Source organism: Ornithodoros turicata, chromosome 6, assembly GCF_037126465.1.
Source record: "Ornithodoros turicata isolate Travis chromosome 6, ASM3712646v1, whole genome shotgun sequence".
Lineage (NCBI taxonomy): Eukaryota > Metazoa > Arthropoda > Arachnida > Ixodida > Argasidae > Ornithodoros > Ornithodoros turicata.
Genome location: NC_088206.1, coordinates 1,995,777 through 2,014,246, shown reverse-complemented (window position 1 = coordinate 2,014,246; position 18,470 = coordinate 1,995,777). Strand labels below are relative to the sequence as shown.

Here is an 18,470-nt window from a genome sequence, read left to right as displayed (position 1 = left end):
ACAATCTCCGACTGGAACGACTTGCCTCAGTCACTCGTATCCATCTCCGATCATGCATCACTTCGAGCCACATTAGCTACTTATCTTTAGTGTTAATTGTCACTTGTCAGTTTGGCGTGTCAATGGCACTATTGTCAATTTGTATTAAGTGTTGGATGTTTCTTCCCCCCCCCCCCCCCCATATATCGACTCAGGAGGGAATTTGCGGTACTGAAAATAAATAAATAAATAAATATTGCATCACAGCGGAAACAAATATATTTATTGAATTATTTTTGATTATAAAACAACAACAACTTTATTTCGAGGTGGGGAAATGGGGAGTTTCATCGCCAGGGGGCGGTACTCTACTCCCATCGCTGGTGGTGATGAGGGGAATGAAATAATCAGCCCCTTTACAACAAGGACGAAAGTCCTATGACGTTAAAGAACCCTCAGGTGGGATCCACAGACTTGACCACTATGGCGTCGTTCATGATCACAGTTGTCTCGGGACGTAAAGGCACGAATTATCATGATGCGACAGTCCCTTTGAGTGGGGTCGGCCTCGGTGGAATAGTTGGTAGCGTTTTCGCCTGCAGGTTCAATCCCAACCGAGGACGCCAGCAACATGATGGAAAATTGCTGCAAAATTTATCCGCCAAACCGACCGCTGTGGCGTTGCTCACCATCATACGTGTCTCCTGACGTTAAGCCACCAAATATCAATTTTCTTTGCGTGTGCTCGCGTGAGGGTTTGAAAGAAAAATGAGAAGAGACAGGTAAAAAAAGGAGTGAAATTATATCTCATATATATATATACATATACAAACGTGTCAGCTAACATTTGTGCGTTGCTGCACAGACTCTTGTTTTTTTCCCTCTTATCAGTTCATTTATACTATCAGCAGACACGGTTTGAGAAAATAAAAATACAATAAATACTAGGCCCTGGGTTGCGATACTTCGCCCTAAGCTATGCCCGATAAACGCGGTCGAAGGGGACAATAGGACGCATAACAAATCCGCCCCGCCAATACTGAAGCTCATCTGGAACAGCGCAATTCTGTTCGGTGTTCGTTTCTTCTATCTCGTCGACTAACCGTAGAAGAAGAAATCTATCAAAGCCTGACTGCAACCCCATTAAAGGAGCCTCAAGTGTCGTTCCCTTGCTTTCGCTTGGAATCAGCTCTGATGGCCCTCTCACTGTTCTTCACAAATGCCTGCAAAAGACAAAGACATCAAACTCTCATAAAAGCTAAAAACGAGTGTACGCAAAATTAGTTGTTTTTTACGTGAAAAAACGAGCGGCATTGTTCACACGCGGTTTTGCTTTTACGGTGGCGTAAACATCAGCTGCAAGGACGTCAGCGACCGAGATAAATGTAATTGAGAACTCTTTTGAGATATGGTCAAATAAGAGTCACCGAGTCTCGTCTCGAATTGATGGCAGAGCAAAAACCACTGAAAGCGAAAGTGCTGGCTCTGAGCATCATAAGAAAGTACGTGAGAACGTGATTTGCTTTGGGATACGGAGTTTCGCCTGAAGGGAAAACACCGCTTGGACTGGACCACATTCCATACATGGCTACCTTGTCAAAGACCAAGCGTTGCGGCAGTGGTTGTCTTAGCCAGCCATTGGGGAAGTTACTTAGAATAGTTAATTTACTAGCCCGTCAAAAAAGTAACTGAGTTATACAGTTACGTTCAACGGGAGCGTTGGAAGGAATGCCCCTATGGAATTTCACCAAGACGCCATTTCCGTTGAGAGCGCATAAACGAATGGCAGAAATATGGTACCACTTGGTACCTTAATTACGGTTACATATTACGGGTACGTTCACCAAAAAGTGGTTATTATCAGTTGGAACTTCTTGGAACTTACCATGAGGTTTGCGCTCATGAAGTAGGGACGGGTGACGCCATCGTTGGTCTCGCAGTCTTCGCAGAAGCACAGGAACAACGTGTCTATCGTCATCTGTAATCACGGGGGCAGGGGGATATGGATCAGTTGACCTGATTCTTAACCGTGCGTTCACACGAGCGATATTCCGAAGAATAAGCCAGCGGAAGATTCGAAAAACGTCATAGCTTTGTGATGTCACGTGAGCGCGAGCGCTCAACGTCGTGTCCTCACGCACACTGCCAACGCCACCTAGATAGAGAAAAGCCTGCTCACTCGACGACGTGACGTAACAACTAAGAGTCGGCCAATCGGGATCGTGCTTTCAACGGCCGTATAGCCAATCACAACAATGCTAACCGTGGGGAAATATCCTGCGACGCCGCCAAAAGATATTACGTAGCAGACGACAGGAAAAGACGCGTCGTCGTCTGCTAAACTCGCAGTACGCCACTCCTGATATTTCGGCACCGTGTGAATGCTCAACATAACGGTTAACATAAGTTCGGTTGAGCAGCTTTTTTGCTTTGCATTCCACTAGAATCTTTCGTGAGGTTGTCGCTCGTGGGAATACACGGAAACTGTCTTCATGCACGCTCTCAAATGTCTTCCATCGAGTGCAGGGATCGCTTACTTACCTCATAAACGGAAAGGAAGCAATGTGAGATCAAAAACGCAAATATTCCACCGACCACGAGAGGAACCCAGATGTAGTGGAGGACTTCGACTTTTAACTGCAAACGAAACACAATATTATTCAACGAAGCCGAAGTAACCGAAGGAACACGAAATGAACCAATATTCGCGGATGATAGGTACTGAACGTGGACCTCTTATATGTAAAGTCATGCGCGGGTGAAATTCTCGACCCGCACCCGACCCGCAACCCGCATATTAGTTTCAAATGTTCACCCGACTCGCCACCCGCGGCTAGATGGAACACTGGACATAGAGGTATGTTTATATGCATGGTTTGCCGAACAAATGTTGTGTGTATCAGCACGTCAGCGAAGCTGCAACATGGTTCGTTGTTTTCCGTATGTATGGACAAAGTCAAAGGATTTATTTTCAGCAACAATGAGTATTGTAGTTGATTATATGGACGGACACATCTGAAAAGTTATACGTATAAGGCCCCATTTCTAACTCGGCGACGCCTTCACGTCCGAAGACTCCACGTTTTGGTTTTGAAAGTGGACGCGTTTTAATTTGGTGTCTATAACCCGCATCCGACCCGCTACCCGCTCCGGAGCACAAAAATCTGGACTCGCACACGCAGTAAGTGCGGGTCACCCGCGGGTCATGCAGCCATGCAGTACTCTACTTATCAGGTCTGCCAGAGCTCAGTTGCATGGATGTCGAGGAAATTCCTCAGTACTGTCCTCAGTACACTCTTAGAAATGAACTTCTCCACATAGCACGCTCCTATAGCCAACCATCATCCCGAATGACAACGTTCCCGTCCCTGATTTGTTGGAAACGGGAGGCGGAGCCTATTCTGTGCCGGGCATAATGGCCACAAAATAGGCTTCGCCTCCCGTTTTCAACAAATCTAGGGCGAGAACGTTGACGTTCGGAATGATGGTTGACGAGGAGCGTGCTGTGTGGTGAAGCTCATTTTTAAGAGAAGTCGGCCCAGGACGCACATTCCCCCAGGGCGTGAGTCGTGACGTTGCCCACATACGTGAGGCCGACAACGGCAAGCCCTATCACCACCACCACCACCACCACCACCATCATTTTTAAGAGTGTAGCTCTGGCAGTGCTCTACGAAGCGATACCGGAGATGCAGAGAATGCGACTGAGGAATCTCTTTAACACAAGAGGGCCCTAGTGGTCCCCGTCGTGGACTATATACAGTGCCTCAAGTAAAGGACGAACAACGTACTCTGTTTTTATCCTCTCTATGGACCCATACGCTCACAAAATCGCACGAGATAAAAGCGCCATCTAACGCGGCTCCGAGACACAATGAATTAACAATAACAACCGCATGTACGTCAAACGTCGACCAAGGAATACGAGCAAACTGTTTCGCCATCAGAGACATTCAGCTGGTGTGCTGAAGCGCACCTTAATCAGTTCGTAGCCAGCGAACCCCGTCCCGACGATGACCCCGACTTTGGCCATGAATATGATGAAGTCTCCCACGGAGTTAATGGCCGCCACACGGAGACAGTTTTTGGTGAGCAGCGTGAATGCTTCTCGAGCTGCTTTGCAGAACGAGTAGCCGTGGATTGCTGAAGGGGAAAAAAGAAAAAGAAATCAGAGTTGAATTGGTCCTATAGATTCCCGTCTTACCGACCTACAAGTATGTAGGCGTTCCGGTTGAGGAACTTCAAAAACTTTTCAAAACAGCACAGGCAACACTGGCACATCTTCAGAAGAAAAGTACACGATTCAAACCTCGTCTTCAACCTGTACGAAGAAACGGGCATTTAATGACGCGACACATCGCGCCAACTCATATAACAACAACAACAACAACAACTTTATTTCGAGGTAATGAATGAGGCCAACCCATATAAGATACTCACTGCTTCTCCAGAAAGTTGAGAATGGCCCTAATCAACTTGACAAGGGCCACAAGGAACGAACCGAGAGCCACAGAGCCTAAATGGTACCGTACAAGGTAGTACAAACTCGTCGAAATCGGCGAATCTAATTCGCTCTTATTCCTAGGGAAATAAGGATTGGAAACATGTAAAAGGAGACCATAATTTCCGTGGTATTACTTACAGTACTATGACTCTTGGTAGGATATAGTAATGCGTAGAATGCTTACCTGGTAAAATACCAGGTGGCAGTGGAACCAGCAATAACTACGTATTGGCAACTGACAATGAACTGCGTCAACCAGTAGAGAGCCATCAAGTGAAACCACGGGGCCACCTAGTGAGAAAGCATTTCAATTGGGTTTTGGGATGCGACCCTCCCTTCAATTAAAGTATCCTCAGGTGTATCACATATGTCTCTCATCATCATATTTGTCTCGCGACAGCATGGATCCACGGGTTGTCGTTATCAGATAAATATAAGGCTAGTATGACTGCAATGCAGTCAGAGACGTGTCTAATAAGTCAGAGCCTACCAGGAGCAAACTGTCTTTCTTGAGGTAGACGAGTCCCGTAGCGCGATCCAGGGCAGGATGGCCAGCCGTTGAGATGTACAGCATACCGGCAACCCAACCCAAGACGACAACACACAAGAAGATTAGAGTCTATAAGACATTGCATAACACGTGTTAGTGGAAGAGATGGTGACAGGGGAACTGGGAGTGAGTACGATTTGTGCTTGGCATAAGGAGGAATACATCCTCCAGTCTTGAATGGAAGAGTTCTACCTCCATAGGTAGTACCCCATTTTGATGACAATGCACGGGGTCATCGAATAATCTAAAGTAATCTGGTGGCCTATAGCAAGACCGGGGGACTTGAATGTAATTCCCTCACAACTTGTTGGTGCGTGCCAGTGATGAAAATGTAAAAAGAGACAGTTGACCGTTGATCCTTACCCATATAGGTTGAAAGAATAGAAGAGGCATCGCAGTCAAAGCTTTACCAGCTTCACCAAACAGTGCTGCAGTCTGTACGAGAAATTGATATCTCTTTGTGAAATGCCGGATACATGTTGAGTGATTCGACTTCGATAATTAGAAATTGCGTAAAACACAGGAGGGGCGGTAATAAGTACATAGAACGTAGAGGCTCGCTAGGGTTAGAAGGGCATGGGAGAAGAGTTGAGCTGCATCACGTGATAAGTAACTATAAGTGAAAGCATATTTTCACAGGATAGAGATAACCGTGCGCACCAAAACGGCATTGTTGCCTCTCAGGGATATTCCCAGAATTTCCGTGGAGGGGAGGATCTTAAATCTCCGGGGGGCACCCATATTTGCCGCTTTTCTGGTCTTTTTTTTGTGCCTTCTTGGCTGGTATTTGGGAGGAGTTATACGATCTTGGGGGCATTAGTGGGGTGGTCTCTGCTGAAACTAAAATAGGTACATAGCCCTCCTGCCTTTGAGCTGTAGAAGCCCCTGCAGGAACCTGTCCGAATGTGTTGTACAGCATTGTCTTTGGACATCGTGATTTGTAACACTGAACAGCTCAGTTTGAACAAGGGTACCTTCGACATAATGATTCGTCCCAATAAACCACTTGTCTGAATTAACCTCTCGTGCGAATTAGCCACCAGTTCGCAATAACCATTTGTCCGAATTATCATTTCATGCCAATTAGCCATCTGTTCGCAATGACCATTTGTCTGAACCGACCTTTTGTGATAATTAGCCACCAGTTTCCAATAACCACTTGTTCGAACGAGGCTCGTGCACATGACGTCACGCGCAGTCTTTGAGAAGCTTGGAGCCACATGTTTTCCAATGTCACGTGACCAAACATGACGTCACTGCACAAGCCTCATTAACTTTTTCTGCGAAGTAGCTACTTATTCGAATTAACCACGTGTTCGAATTAACAACGTCACAAAAATTTGAGACGCGCTACTTACCAACTGAATTCTTTTCCTCATGACTAAAATGATGAGAAGAATTATGACCTGCGATTGATAGCATATCACCGTCATCACTTGAACATATCGATGAACATCAGCCGCGCTCTACGGCACAAGGAGTACTTACCGTGACCACTGTCGCAGCAATGGAACCGTAGAGCCAATAGGAAACCTCATTCGAGTGTTTTCGAGGATCATCGTCGGGTAGTTTTGGATAGTCGCGACGCTTAACATACCACAGGAACCTGTACAGCACATTTGTAAAAATGGTCGTAGTCTGCACTAGTTTTGTTTGAAGTGTTAGGCAAAAGCTTAGTGCGGTATACAGCGTGGGCTACTTTAGCGTAAAACCGTTTAATGCGAGCACGACATAGTTCAGTGTGGAGTAGTGATGTGTAAACCACTTTAAAGTGAAGCAGCGTGAATGGTTTAAGATGAAACAGTCTCTAGAAACATAAGGTGAAACAATGCAAACATATTTTAGTGCGACACAATGTAACTTTCTTAGTACGCGGCAAATAGACTTTCCCGTGAAACAGTGTGACGTAGGTTAGCATGAAAAAGTAAGGACCAGCTTAGTGTGACGCAGCATAAATAGTTCAGTGTGTGACAGTATAACATGGTCCAGCCCACAGCACGAAATAGATTAGCGTAGAACTACATGAAATATAGCTTAACGCAGAAGAGTGTGACATAGTTCAGCCTTCGAAACGTACCACAAGTAAGCCGTGCACCCTATACAGGCGAGCGATATCACAAAGAGGATGAGCCATACTATGAGTCCAGTAAAAAAGCGCATCAGTATCAATACTACAATTGTCAGACCTGAAACAAAAATTAAGTTTTTGAGAAACACGATAAATCTCGACATTATATATACCCAAGCAGCACACTGTCATTGCACCAATATTGGTCCAACATTGGCAGTCGACACAAGTTACACTGGTCCAATATTCGCGGTCCAACTTGGCCCGATATTGCGCCAATGAAGCTGCCAAAATTGGTCCAATGTTGCAAGCCCGCGGAAAATATGAATGATCCGTAGCTGGTAACTAGTTTTAATGTGGAGCGTCACATTATTAAGCATTACTTTTCTTTCATTTCTCGTTATATTTTCCTTGTTATATTGTCGTTATATTTTTTGTGTACAGATACTCAAAACGTTGCCAACGGTGGCACGCGGGGGTGAGATTGTAAGATCCCGCTTGCTCTGGGATCCGAGTATAATCCCACACAGCTACCCATCACAGAAAATGCGAGCATATCCCTCAGCATCCTTCATTGGGATGCGTGCATTGGCATCATGTAGGGAAACTAATTGTGGTGCACTGGGATACATCGCGGTAACAGCTAGAATCATATTTGGCAAAATTAGCAATGAGACTCGTGTACGTGATGTCACGCGCAGCCCTTGAGCGACTTTCAGCAACGTGTCACGAAAAAGCGTAGGGATGCGTCACAGGCGTCGTGCCAACACCACCTAGATAAAGGAAGCCTGCTTACTCGTCGATGTGACGTAACAACTTATAGTCGGCCAATCAGAATCGTGTTTTCAAAGGTGGTAGCCAATCACGAACGAGCTCTACTGATAATAGTGACACGCTGTGACGTGTTCTTGCTGGAAGATGCAAATATTTACCTAACGCTATAAGGCACATGTAGATGAGCTCTCTCCAGCACACTGAAAGGTCCTCAGCTGCTTCCTGGACAAGGTAAGACGAAAGGATGAAAAGGCGTAACGCGCAGGTATAGACCACGAACCTTACCTCAAAAAATGAACTGCTGATGTTGATGGCTTGACTAGCTATTGTGATGGGATGATTGTTGAGAACACAACGCCGGAAAGGAGTCAACCTGCAGATATCATTCCTCGAAATGTATATTTTCATTGCCATCAACTCGGTACCTGCTTTCTAATGGTGTCTTCAACTGGTTTGCTTCCGATCGCTCTGGAGCGACGTTTCATATTCGACTGGTCGATACAGAGCACTCTTACTGCATTCATTCGGAGCGCTTTCGTCCAGCTCGAAGCGCTCTAGAGTGCTCTCGCCAACGCCGTCGGAGCGGTAGCGAAATCTCTCTCTGGTTGGGTTCCGGTGACGTGACTGGGTCAGCTTCCGCTGAGTAGTGTTCCTGTTCCGCCATGCATGCATATTCTGCGTTTCGCGTCGTCGCTGTTTTGACTTCGAGAGAAACACCAGAAGTCACGCGGGTTACAGTTCCGTTTCCTCTGCTCTGTACAATTCCTCCGGCTCGGAGTTGGAGTGAGACGTGGTCTGAACCGCTCGTGCTCAGGGTATCGGTGCAACCAGTCGAAGACACCACAAGGTTTTGCGTACATCCGATAGCACTTATCTGCCCTGCAAAGCACGAACTATAGCTTATTCAGGTTGCCGCACGTTAAAAGTTTCAGACGAAACTTAGATCCCGGTATCGCGAACTTGGGTTCTGATTCGTAGCATTCTTTTATTACCGTGTGGCATTACGAGACAAATGCGGCTATGAGCAGTATACAGATGGTATACGGATGTGTACTGGATGACAGGAAGAAATGGACGTCTGCGATCATCCTAACCACTCCTAATCCACTAATCACTCCGCGCGCTCGTCAGAACGCTGGCTTTCAGTGATGAGTCTCTCACCCTGACGGGAGGATATCACGTTCTACGTGACCTTCTGACGCCACCCACTCAAACGTTGCCCACCTGCGCACTGCTGAAGAGGTCCAACAAGCCCGAAACAGCTGTCCAGCTAGTGCTGGTGTGGAGACGTTTGGAGACGTTTTACATTATGCGTAATCTTCACCAGCTCGCTCGCTACTTAGCCATTTTTGTTTCATTGTAAACACATGTTGGGAATGTAGGTGTTTGAGATAGTGTGCTCATCCTCTTTAGTTCTCCGTGTCAGAGTCTGATAATTTTCGTCTCCTTGTATACCAGCTCGCCGGTGCACCTTGGCCTTTTGCCACCCATGTTAAAAGAACAAGTGCAATGGCTGACTGGAAACTATAAACGGGCAATTTTTGTCCGTTTATACGTATGGTATTTTGCCAGGACTTTATATATATTTTTTATTTTCTTAACAACTTATTAACAACACTCTTGACAACACTTATTTTCTTGGCAACTGTGTGCAATTTTTCGGACGTTGAGGAAGAACAAAACAAAATAAAAAGAAACTGAAGAAGGCGTTCCTTTCGGGAACTGCCAGGTGTTTCTTTCTTTTGTTTAATCTCGAGACCTTGCATCTCTGCGCGCAGTCACAATGGAGGAGAGTTCTCTGTTCCAGCTAAAAGCTGCCTGGTTGCTATTCAACGTGACGTACTGCTACGCAACAAATAAGAGTTCACCAATCGCGAGACTCTAGTGCACAGTAGAATGGTTGTTAGTCGCGTCGGTCGGCGTCTTTATCATAGCCATCGGCTTATCGGACGAGGAGAGATGCCTGCACCTGCACCACAGCTTTCTTGCACTAATCAGCTGGGCTGAAGCAAGGCAGATTGCTGACTCTGATAAGTGCCCTTGGTTGGATGCGTGGCGTCTCTCCTCGTCCTCTCGCGCGTTCGTTGGTTCTCCTTCGCTGTCGTATCATGCGAATAGAGACACAGGCAAAAAGCTACCGGCTTTCTATCAGCTTCAATAAGGACATCACACCTGAGTCACGAACAAGACCTTGTTACGCCATTACGGTCAATATGCCGTCAGACGTAAGCCGCATAAGACACTTACACATATCCGCTGGGGCACCTGTCGCTGCAGTACCGTTTGTATCCAACTGCGTCTTGCAAAACAAGCAGTCTGCGAGAGACAGAATGAGATAAGACGAGATAAAAAGGTGCCATTTGAAAAGTTTCTTACGAGAGATTCGTCATGTCTTTTCCGGACAGTGGGACGTCGGGTACTTTGTCCTCGTTCCGGACGCCGCACGTATTGCCGTAGTTGTCCATCCCATTGACGATACGGAGCGGGTCTCCGCGAAGGACAGCTATGGCCAGGATGTACGCCTTCAAGGACACGGTCAGTGAGCTGACAGCTCACGTACATTCACCGGAAGAATATTGAAAATTTCCATCTCTTACACTTTTAGATTGATCACGATAAGGAGTTTTACAATAGACACCTCCCTGTTTGTAAACAAATGACGTCATAGTGTTCGACAGCGCCACCAATTTGGTAGAGTTGAACTACGCTCAAAGCTAGGGGGAACAAGGTCGCGCCCGAAAGCCACGGTCTTGAGGGCTTTACAGTGGTCTCTGAAAGGGACGCGACCTACGCGACCTTCGGTCTTAGTTTTCTTTCAATAGGAGGCAGCGAACAAGTGCCCGTTCGTGGAACCCAGCACTACCCTTCCGATTTGTTTCGGTTTCAGTCTGTCTACCAACGTCATGATGACGTTGCTCGGGTTCAGAGATCTATTTCGGAATATTCTGTTTTCATAGCACGTGAGTCCTTAGGATAATTTTTAACTTTGTATCGTTGACACATTGTGTGAATTGTAAACATAAATGTAGGATATTCTATCGACGATTTAGCAGTTGAGCTACCGTTTGTTTTTCTTTGCATCACACGTATGACGTACAGTCTGTGCTGCTAATCCGCTTTCTGAACGAGGGATCCCTGTCCTTCTGTGAGCGTGAGTGTGCATGGAAGGAAATGCAAGGAGAATCTGGCGAATACGTGCGCCGTAAATATCCGACACAAGTTGTCGGAAGCAATCCTGCCGGGTGCCACCGTCCTCGGCCGGTATATTGTGCCCCAGCCAGAACGCTATTCGTCATTTTTCGAGGCTGCGCATCCCCTTGCATTTCCTGCGAAAATTTCACACGAGAAACGCACCAGGGCCACGCAGAAGGCGATGAAGACGAGGAGCCACAATACGTCTGTACAGCTTCTGTCCTTCACCGGTCCGTTGTATTCCACAAACACGTCCACAGCCGATGTTCTTCGCTCCTGGAACCACACGTGGCATCATTAGCATGCTCCATTATATGTGACACTGCTGGTCTCCACATTGGTGGAGCCAACACCTCCACTTTTCCTATCATCATCACCACCATCATCACCATCATCATTTGAAGTTTCTGGAATGACTACACTCGTTTTGCCATGTGTGCGGGGGTATCCCGAAATCCCACAGTTAAGAATCCACAGTTTCAAAATACCAAACGTTCATAATCCCAAATCGGCACAGTCTAGCTAAGTCTGAAGCACAGTCTATAAGGCACCCAGGTCTCCCAACATCGAACCATCAACTAAACAAGCTTCGTTTTGCGTTGATCCAGCACGTACGCCCTGCTAATAAGCAAAGCCGCGTAGCGAAAGCGTGCATTTCATTCGCTGAAACGACTTCGACGGAGAGCAAAAACACGCGAAGCTGACACGTTGCTCAGTGATATCCTATTTTGAAACGGGATCATTCCCAGACCTCCCAGATATAAACTCGAATATTGCAATTTGGGATTTTAGAATTGTGGACTTTGGGATCTGGGATTTTGAACGATGGGGTATACCCGCGCTTAATCCGCACGCTTAATCCGCCGCGGCATAACCGTCCGCGCTACGGTACACTCTTAAAAATGAACTTGACCACATAGCACGCTCCTAGCCAACCATCATCCCGAATGACAACGTTCTCGCCCCCGATTTGTTGAAAACGAGAGGCGGAGCCATTTTGTGCCATTATGTACGGCACAAAATAGGCTCCGCCTCTCGTTTTCAACAAATCGGGGGCGAGAACGTTGTCATTCGGGATGATGGTTGGCTAGGAGCGTGCTATGTGGTCAAGTTCATTTTTAAGAGTGTAGTGGTGTACAAATTTCACCGAGATGCTTATTCTTTAAAGTTCCGCGCTAGCACCGCGAAGCAACTGTAGCGTTCAAAGGTATACACAGGAGCGGGCACACATGGGAAGAGCACAGCGAGAAGGACTCGAAGGGGGATAAAAAAAATGGCGTACTGGGTAGGCTTCATGGCATGCCTACAAAGTTTGAAAGATGACTGTGCTGCCTGGCAGGCTTTACTCGGATGACGAATGAAAGAAAGTCTGCGCCCCTTTCCGTCCTGTAATAAGCCCGCCAATTGAAGTCAACCCATCCGTAGATCCCTTCTTGCCACGGATGCCATATTGCGACACCGGCTACTATGTAACTCCATGTACATGTAAAAGTAAAGTGACTCCAATTGGTCGAACGACGTCCGGATGAGACAATGACGAGTGAAAAATAAATGAGTATAGAAGACAAAGGAGGAACGCCCCTCTCAAGGCTGTAGACAGCTCCAATAGCCTCTGCTGAAGTGGATTTGTCAACTGCGTCCTTTAACGTCGTTTAAGTGTCGTCGTTACACACCTCGAGAAGCTCGATTCAAACACGATCGTGTCAAGTTTTGACGATTGTAAAACAAATGCGCCCGCATAATGTTTTGATTCGTCCTTTCTACTCGTCCGTGGTTTCGTGGTGGTAAAATGTTTTAAAAGAATGAAAATATCTACAAATAAGAGCAAGTGACCTTGGTACGTTTGTTACCTACTTTACTTAATTCAGAGGCACAAGGACGTGTACGGGTATGTTTACAGTAATTACTGTAAGGTACCCCTTTAAACCGACTGGCATTGTGTGTTGTCATCCAACCGCAGTGAAACACCCCATCTCACAGCGGTGACCAACGCCAGACAACATGACTGGCTAATGGATTGGCCTTAGATCAATGGATTAATTAGTTCAGCTTACGTCTGAAGAGTGTACTTTAGATCCTTCATCTCCACAACAGCCCATGACAGGTGATGCATTGGAACAGTCACAGAACTCCGGGATCCAGTCGCGGCGTCATGTACCTGTATGTAGCAGATAATGTAATTACGTGGGTATGGAATAACGTTTGTTGTCTATATGTATACAGCAGGAAATACGATATGGGCTAGGTACCATGGCAGGAACTAGATTTTGTAATGACCAGTGATGGCCAGTAGTTAACTACATGTAGTTAAACTACTAGTTAAACTACCTGATTGTAGTTAAAAAGTAGTTATCAACTACTTGCAGAAATGTAGTGACAACTACTAGTTAAACTACTATTTTAAGTAGTTAACTACAGTAGTTAGGTTACTGAAGGCGCCAACTACTTCCGATTTTGCCGCAAGCTTTACGGCACGATTGTGCTTCCGACTTGTACCTTGAGCTACTTGTTTGATGAGAACGGAGGTGCAGAGCAATTGTGTCGTGTATGTATACTAAATCTTCACTTGTAGTGCTTGTCTAGTAAAGCCTCATTTGCTGCGAAATAATTCTGCAACTGAATTTATCGCGTAGGCACAGAAAGAATCTCGCCGCAAGCTTTGTATTTGGTGATCGTAGCAATGGCTTGAGCCAAACTTTATCACTGCTTGTGATTCATATTTAGGTGTCCAAGAACACTACAAGGAATTGGTGTTGATGGACAACGTTAAGTAGTTATAGATGTAGTTAAACTACATTGCAGTAGTTAAAGAAGTAGTTGTAACTACTCCCCTGAAAAGTAGTTGAACTACTAGTTAAACTACTCAATCTCAAAGTAGTTAGTAGTTATAGTTAAACTACTGTAGAAGTAGTTAGTGGCCATCACTGGTAATGACACGGTACTACAAACAGAGATTAAACAACGAGATTGATAGTTGTTGAGTCAGCACCCGACATAACGATTTTCTCGTGACTAGAAAACGCATTCAAGCTTGGATGGAGACAGAGAAGCGTAGAGGTGGTGTTGTCTGACAGCTTATCACATAATAAAAATCATCACGACTTGAACGTATTTTTTTTTAAATATTGTGTTGTCTCGTTGAATTAACAATCTTATTGTACAGAAAATCAGCTTGAAGTTTCGAACCCCGCGAAAGTTACGCGACAAAACCCTGGTTGAACCGCGACACCCTGATATAGCGATACCCGAAAGCTCTGACCCTCAACAGTTGTGTCACATTCTTGCTACTATACATAGTGCCTCCACAACCTGTACTGGTATTTTATATGTTATAACGGGAGATGAATCTTAGAGGACAGTTCATGACAGGGATTCGATGGATCCTATCAGTCGTGAGAGATCTAGACACAACATTTCCTTGAACATAAGAGGGACCTTGTGTACAGATAGAAGTAGTTGCACGCAAGCTCCACATTAGATCGACATGCTGCAACCACACGAACTACTCCGCTGGCTGGTCACTGCGGTTGCCAATCAATAAGTTCAATCATCCACTGTTACTGGGTGACGTATGGCGGCACTCGATTTCTTTAATACTGGACGAAATCAAGCACCAATTTACAAAAACTCGCTCGTCGAAGCCTCAAAACCTGACCAACATGAAATGAATGCCTCTCGCTGGCTAATGTTGAAGAAAAATCTGGCTGCCGAAACTCCAAATGGTAAATTTGCCACGCGAGTGCTTCATGTTGAAGGAGACGTGCGTGTAGGCCTTTGCCAAAGGCCCCAAAAGAAGGACAAAAACTGTAGATACTGTAAAAGTGTTTTTTTTTTTTCCGCGCGGAACGATTTTTGCGCCAAAAATTCGCGAATTTAAGTACCCGCGAAGTAGATACACTGACGTCAGTGAGAAACATGAGCTTGCGTTTTTCGCGAATTTAAGTTCCCGCGTCAACATTTGCCTCCATCAAAACGCGAAAATATGTTTCACGCGAAATCAACCACTTTTGCAGTAATTCAAACCTGTACTATAGTCGTGTTCAACTTAAGAAGGAAAAGAAATCTAGTCCGTCATCTACATACGCCGTTGGAGATAAGGAGACACAAATATAATAGCGCGCGTCAGGAGAAATACTATTAGGCCACCATGGGGGAGGGCTCGCGTAGTGTCACGTGGCCAGTATTAACAGCCAATACGGAAGCAGAGTGAGTGTGATGGATTACATTATCTGGCGGAGGAGGGAGAGTGTCGTCTCTGTGCCCAGCCATCTTATCTGCGGCGCAATAATATATCTGCGGCGCGGTATGGTAAGCAACCTCGCGTGTGCAATGTCACGATAAACATCTACGTACATTGACAATGAGAAATGGCTAACCTGTGATGGCTGTGATGTCTCCTGTGATGGCTAACCTTCCCTTACCCCTTATCAAACAAACAAAAAAAATGGCATGGGTCAGTTAGAACAACGTATGAAATGGCACAGCGAGTACAGACACAAAGGGCAAACGTACACTTTATCTGAATGGTAATACAAGATCACCACAGCGGATATTTTTTTCACGTTGCGATAATTTTTTCGGACATTTTTGTAAAAACGCATCCTCAGCCGCACAGAACTTTTCCCAGCACAGCGAAATTCCAATATACCCACATAGAGGTGAAAATCCCGGTTTGAGCTGTGTTTCATCTCACACCTTTATCGTGGAACACACACGTGGCTTTAATGGAACACTGCAGGGAAGACATTTACGCGTGTCTACCAACTGCGATGAGGGTCAAGAACGAGCTTTAAATAGACATGGAACACAGATCGAATCGGTCCGGCGCTGTCGCGAGCCTGTTTCCACAACACAAAACTGAATTTAAAGACCGATTTAAACCGACCGAAGATTTAAAAACCGAGAAAAGTAAATAGACCTCGGCTGGAATGTATAAAATTACTGCCACAATACCTGTCAAAGTAAATTTACACATTTAATGCAGCACTTAGTAGTCTTCGCACCTATACATTTGTGTGTTGTAAGCTGTAAGATGATGCGCTGACCCTGCAATGTTTTCTACGTCATTGTCAGAGTCCTTTGAGTCCAGGGTTTGTTACGAACATTCGGTAGGAACTAATGGTAAATAACGCGGAATACAAAGTTGTCATAAATTTGTCTTTTGCTTCAACTGAATATACTTTAACATAGTGTATCGCAATGTAGCGCAGTCTATTGCAGTGTATCATCATTGCCCATTCATCATCATCATCAGGGTAGTTATTGTTGAGCATGATGGGAATTGATGTTCTGAGACTGGAACACATAAAAAGTTGTTGTTGCTGTTGTTGTTGCAGTGCAGAATAGTATACTAAGTTTAAAGTAATGCAACGCTGCTAACAGTAGCGAAGTGGAGTCTAGCTTATTGTATCTCATGTTTTAGCGTAATCTACCGTGCATAGGACAGCATAGCGTAGCGGAGCTTGGCGTGTTTTAGTGCATTTTAGAGTTGATAAAGTATGCAGGAAAAGGAGCTTTCTAAACACACTTGAACGAGTCTGTTACGGCTCCCTTGCAAGTTATAACATAATAACGCAAACACTGCGCAGCGAGGAAAGGACAAAAACATAAACGTTGTGCCGTAAGAAATGGCACTTATCTGTGTTTGCAAACAGTGTTAAGAGGTAGTACGCTTATCTGACCGCTCAAAGGGTGTAAGGGCCATATCGTCTACATCCGCGGCCACAAGTTTGGCTGACCTGTACATTCCCACTTCATTTTTAATCCCTCGGTGAAATATAAAATCCAATGTAATCTGCTGCTGTGCAGTAAAATGCCCTTCTTGACTATTAAAAATGACAGCATATCAACGCGTGCTCATAAACAAAGCTCCAAGCAGAACGAACACAAATGAGAGCGCATGACGATGTCCGTGACGTCATAATCCAATCAGCAGCATAGGTGCGTCAGTCGAGATGTATACATACAACAATAACAAGGGTCCGGGACGTTTTGGAACAAATATGCACCTCAACTGCCTGTTGCTGCCGCCCCATTTAGTCGCATGAGAATCTACACAAACTTACAAAATGTAGAACTGAATGATTCTTACAAAGTACCTCACCACCGCGGTGAAACACCCCATCTCATCGTCATCATCTACTGTTGTTGTTGTTCTTACAAAGTTTCCTTCTCCGAAACTGACACGGCCTTGCAAGCTGCAACACGATGACGAGAAGACGCACAACGCAAGTCGTCTGCTAATGAGATGTAAACAGACGACAGCTGACAAGCCGATGATACACTTAGGTGCGTTTATGCACAGTACCTGCGCAGCACGTAAAGGCAGGTTTAAGCAAACCAAAAATCGAGTTTGAGAGCTCACCTCACCAAGCGAATTTCACCCACATAGCAGACGAACACAACATGTCTAGCAGACGACCAGAAGCGAGACGTCGTCTGCTACGCAGCCTAGCGCGAACTGAGCCAATGAGCTCTCCGAACGCGGAGGTGGAGTAGCACGACCTGCAACGCAACAAGCGTTTCGTCGACGATTTTTTTTCTTTGTGTCTAACGGTGTCCCTCCGCTATTGTTTCTCGCTTGATGCAGGAAGCGCGACGCATCCGCACACAAGCGCCCTTGACTGCTCGAGAGACCCAAACTAAATGATCGCGGCCGAGGCCGGCAGCGCAAGGCTCTTCGATTTCACTCAGCCCCGCAAACGGCAGATAGTCTGGCGGTTTCCTGGCTGAAAATCAATGGGATTGTCGTATACGCGGAAGGGCTCAATGTCACTGCCGCGTGATCAGGGTTTCGTTTTTGTGTGGGTAGGTGTCGGTTCGCGTTTCACAACAAACTCGGTCACGAGATAGTTCAACATTTCGAAATGCGGGTAAAAAAGTGACGCGGTATTATGCGTTACTTCGGTCGTCACATCGGAGTATATGTGTGACCATATCTACCATCTATAGATGGATGCTTCTTGTTGTTAGAATTCTATTTAAACGTTATTACACTAATAAAATGTGCGTCTCTTCAATAAAAACATTGTCTTTTGCTGCCTCGTACTAAGTACTGAGATATGACAAATATACCCTGGATAAATAAGAGCAAACCGGAAAACAAAAACGGAAAAAAGAAAAGACAGTAAACGCGTCTAACTATTGGAGCAAGTAACGATATAAAATCGGAAGACGTCCAAGTGCGATCTTGCTTCTGGCACTTGTACGGCGACCTTCAGGGCGTAACGAAATAGAAAGTGGGATCTTTTTTAACACGGAGGGAAGTATGAGTCACGGTAGGCTGCCGAGAAGTTGAAGAGCCGTAGAGCCGTAGGCGGAGTAGATGGCCTTGCTTGCGACAACATAATGCGGCGTGCGGACGCTGTGGACATAAACACAAGCACGTGTATACTATTTCAACG

General features: G+C 45.6%; 1 protein-coding gene across 8 annotated transcripts in view; it reads right to left on the bottom strand.

Moving 5' to 3' along the window:
• Positions 1–245: 245 nt before the first annotated feature.
• Positions 246–18,470, bottom strand: part of LOC135398804 (choline transporter-like protein 1) — a 28,135-nt gene continuing 9,910 nt past the window's right edge. The window contains exons 1-21 of one of the 8 annotated variants that reach the window (XM_064630273.1): positions 17,432–17,734; positions 17,159–17,374; positions 15,444–15,490; positions 13,122–13,225; positions 11,230–11,343; positions 10,252–10,397; positions 10,123–10,191; positions 8,161–8,248; positions 8,034–8,097; positions 7,111–7,219; positions 6,522–6,639; positions 6,392–6,439; positions 5,397–5,468; positions 4,974–5,102; positions 4,668–4,774; positions 4,420–4,560; positions 4,188–4,300; positions 3,956–4,122; positions 2,521–2,616; positions 1,865–1,957; positions 246–1,202 (exon numbers count right to left, since the gene is read on the bottom strand). In XM_064630273.1, coding sequence (XP_064486343.1) covers positions 1,134–1,202; positions 1,865–1,957; positions 2,521–2,616; positions 3,956–4,122; positions 4,188–4,300; positions 4,420–4,560; positions 4,668–4,774; positions 4,974–5,102; positions 5,397–5,468; positions 6,392–6,439; positions 6,522–6,639; positions 7,111–7,219; positions 8,034–8,097; positions 8,161–8,248; positions 10,123–10,191; positions 10,252–10,397; positions 11,230–11,343; positions 13,122–13,166 — 1,788 coding nt within the window. In that variant the 5' untranslated portion in view covers positions 13,167–13,225; positions 15,444–15,490; positions 17,159–17,374; positions 17,432–17,734 and the 3' untranslated portion in view covers positions 246–1,133. Of the gene's footprint in view, positions 1,203–1,864; positions 1,958–2,520; positions 2,617–3,955; positions 4,123–4,187; positions 4,301–4,419; positions 4,561–4,667; positions 4,775–4,973; positions 5,103–5,396; positions 5,469–6,391; positions 6,440–6,521; positions 6,640–7,110; positions 7,220–8,033; positions 8,098–8,160; positions 8,249–10,122; positions 10,192–10,251; positions 10,398–11,229; positions 11,344–13,121; positions 13,226–15,443; positions 15,491–17,158; positions 17,375–17,431; positions 17,740–18,470 lie in introns of those variants that run through there. The other 7 variants (XM_064630274.1, XM_064630276.1, XM_064630275.1 and 4 more) reach the window with 7 other exon arrangements.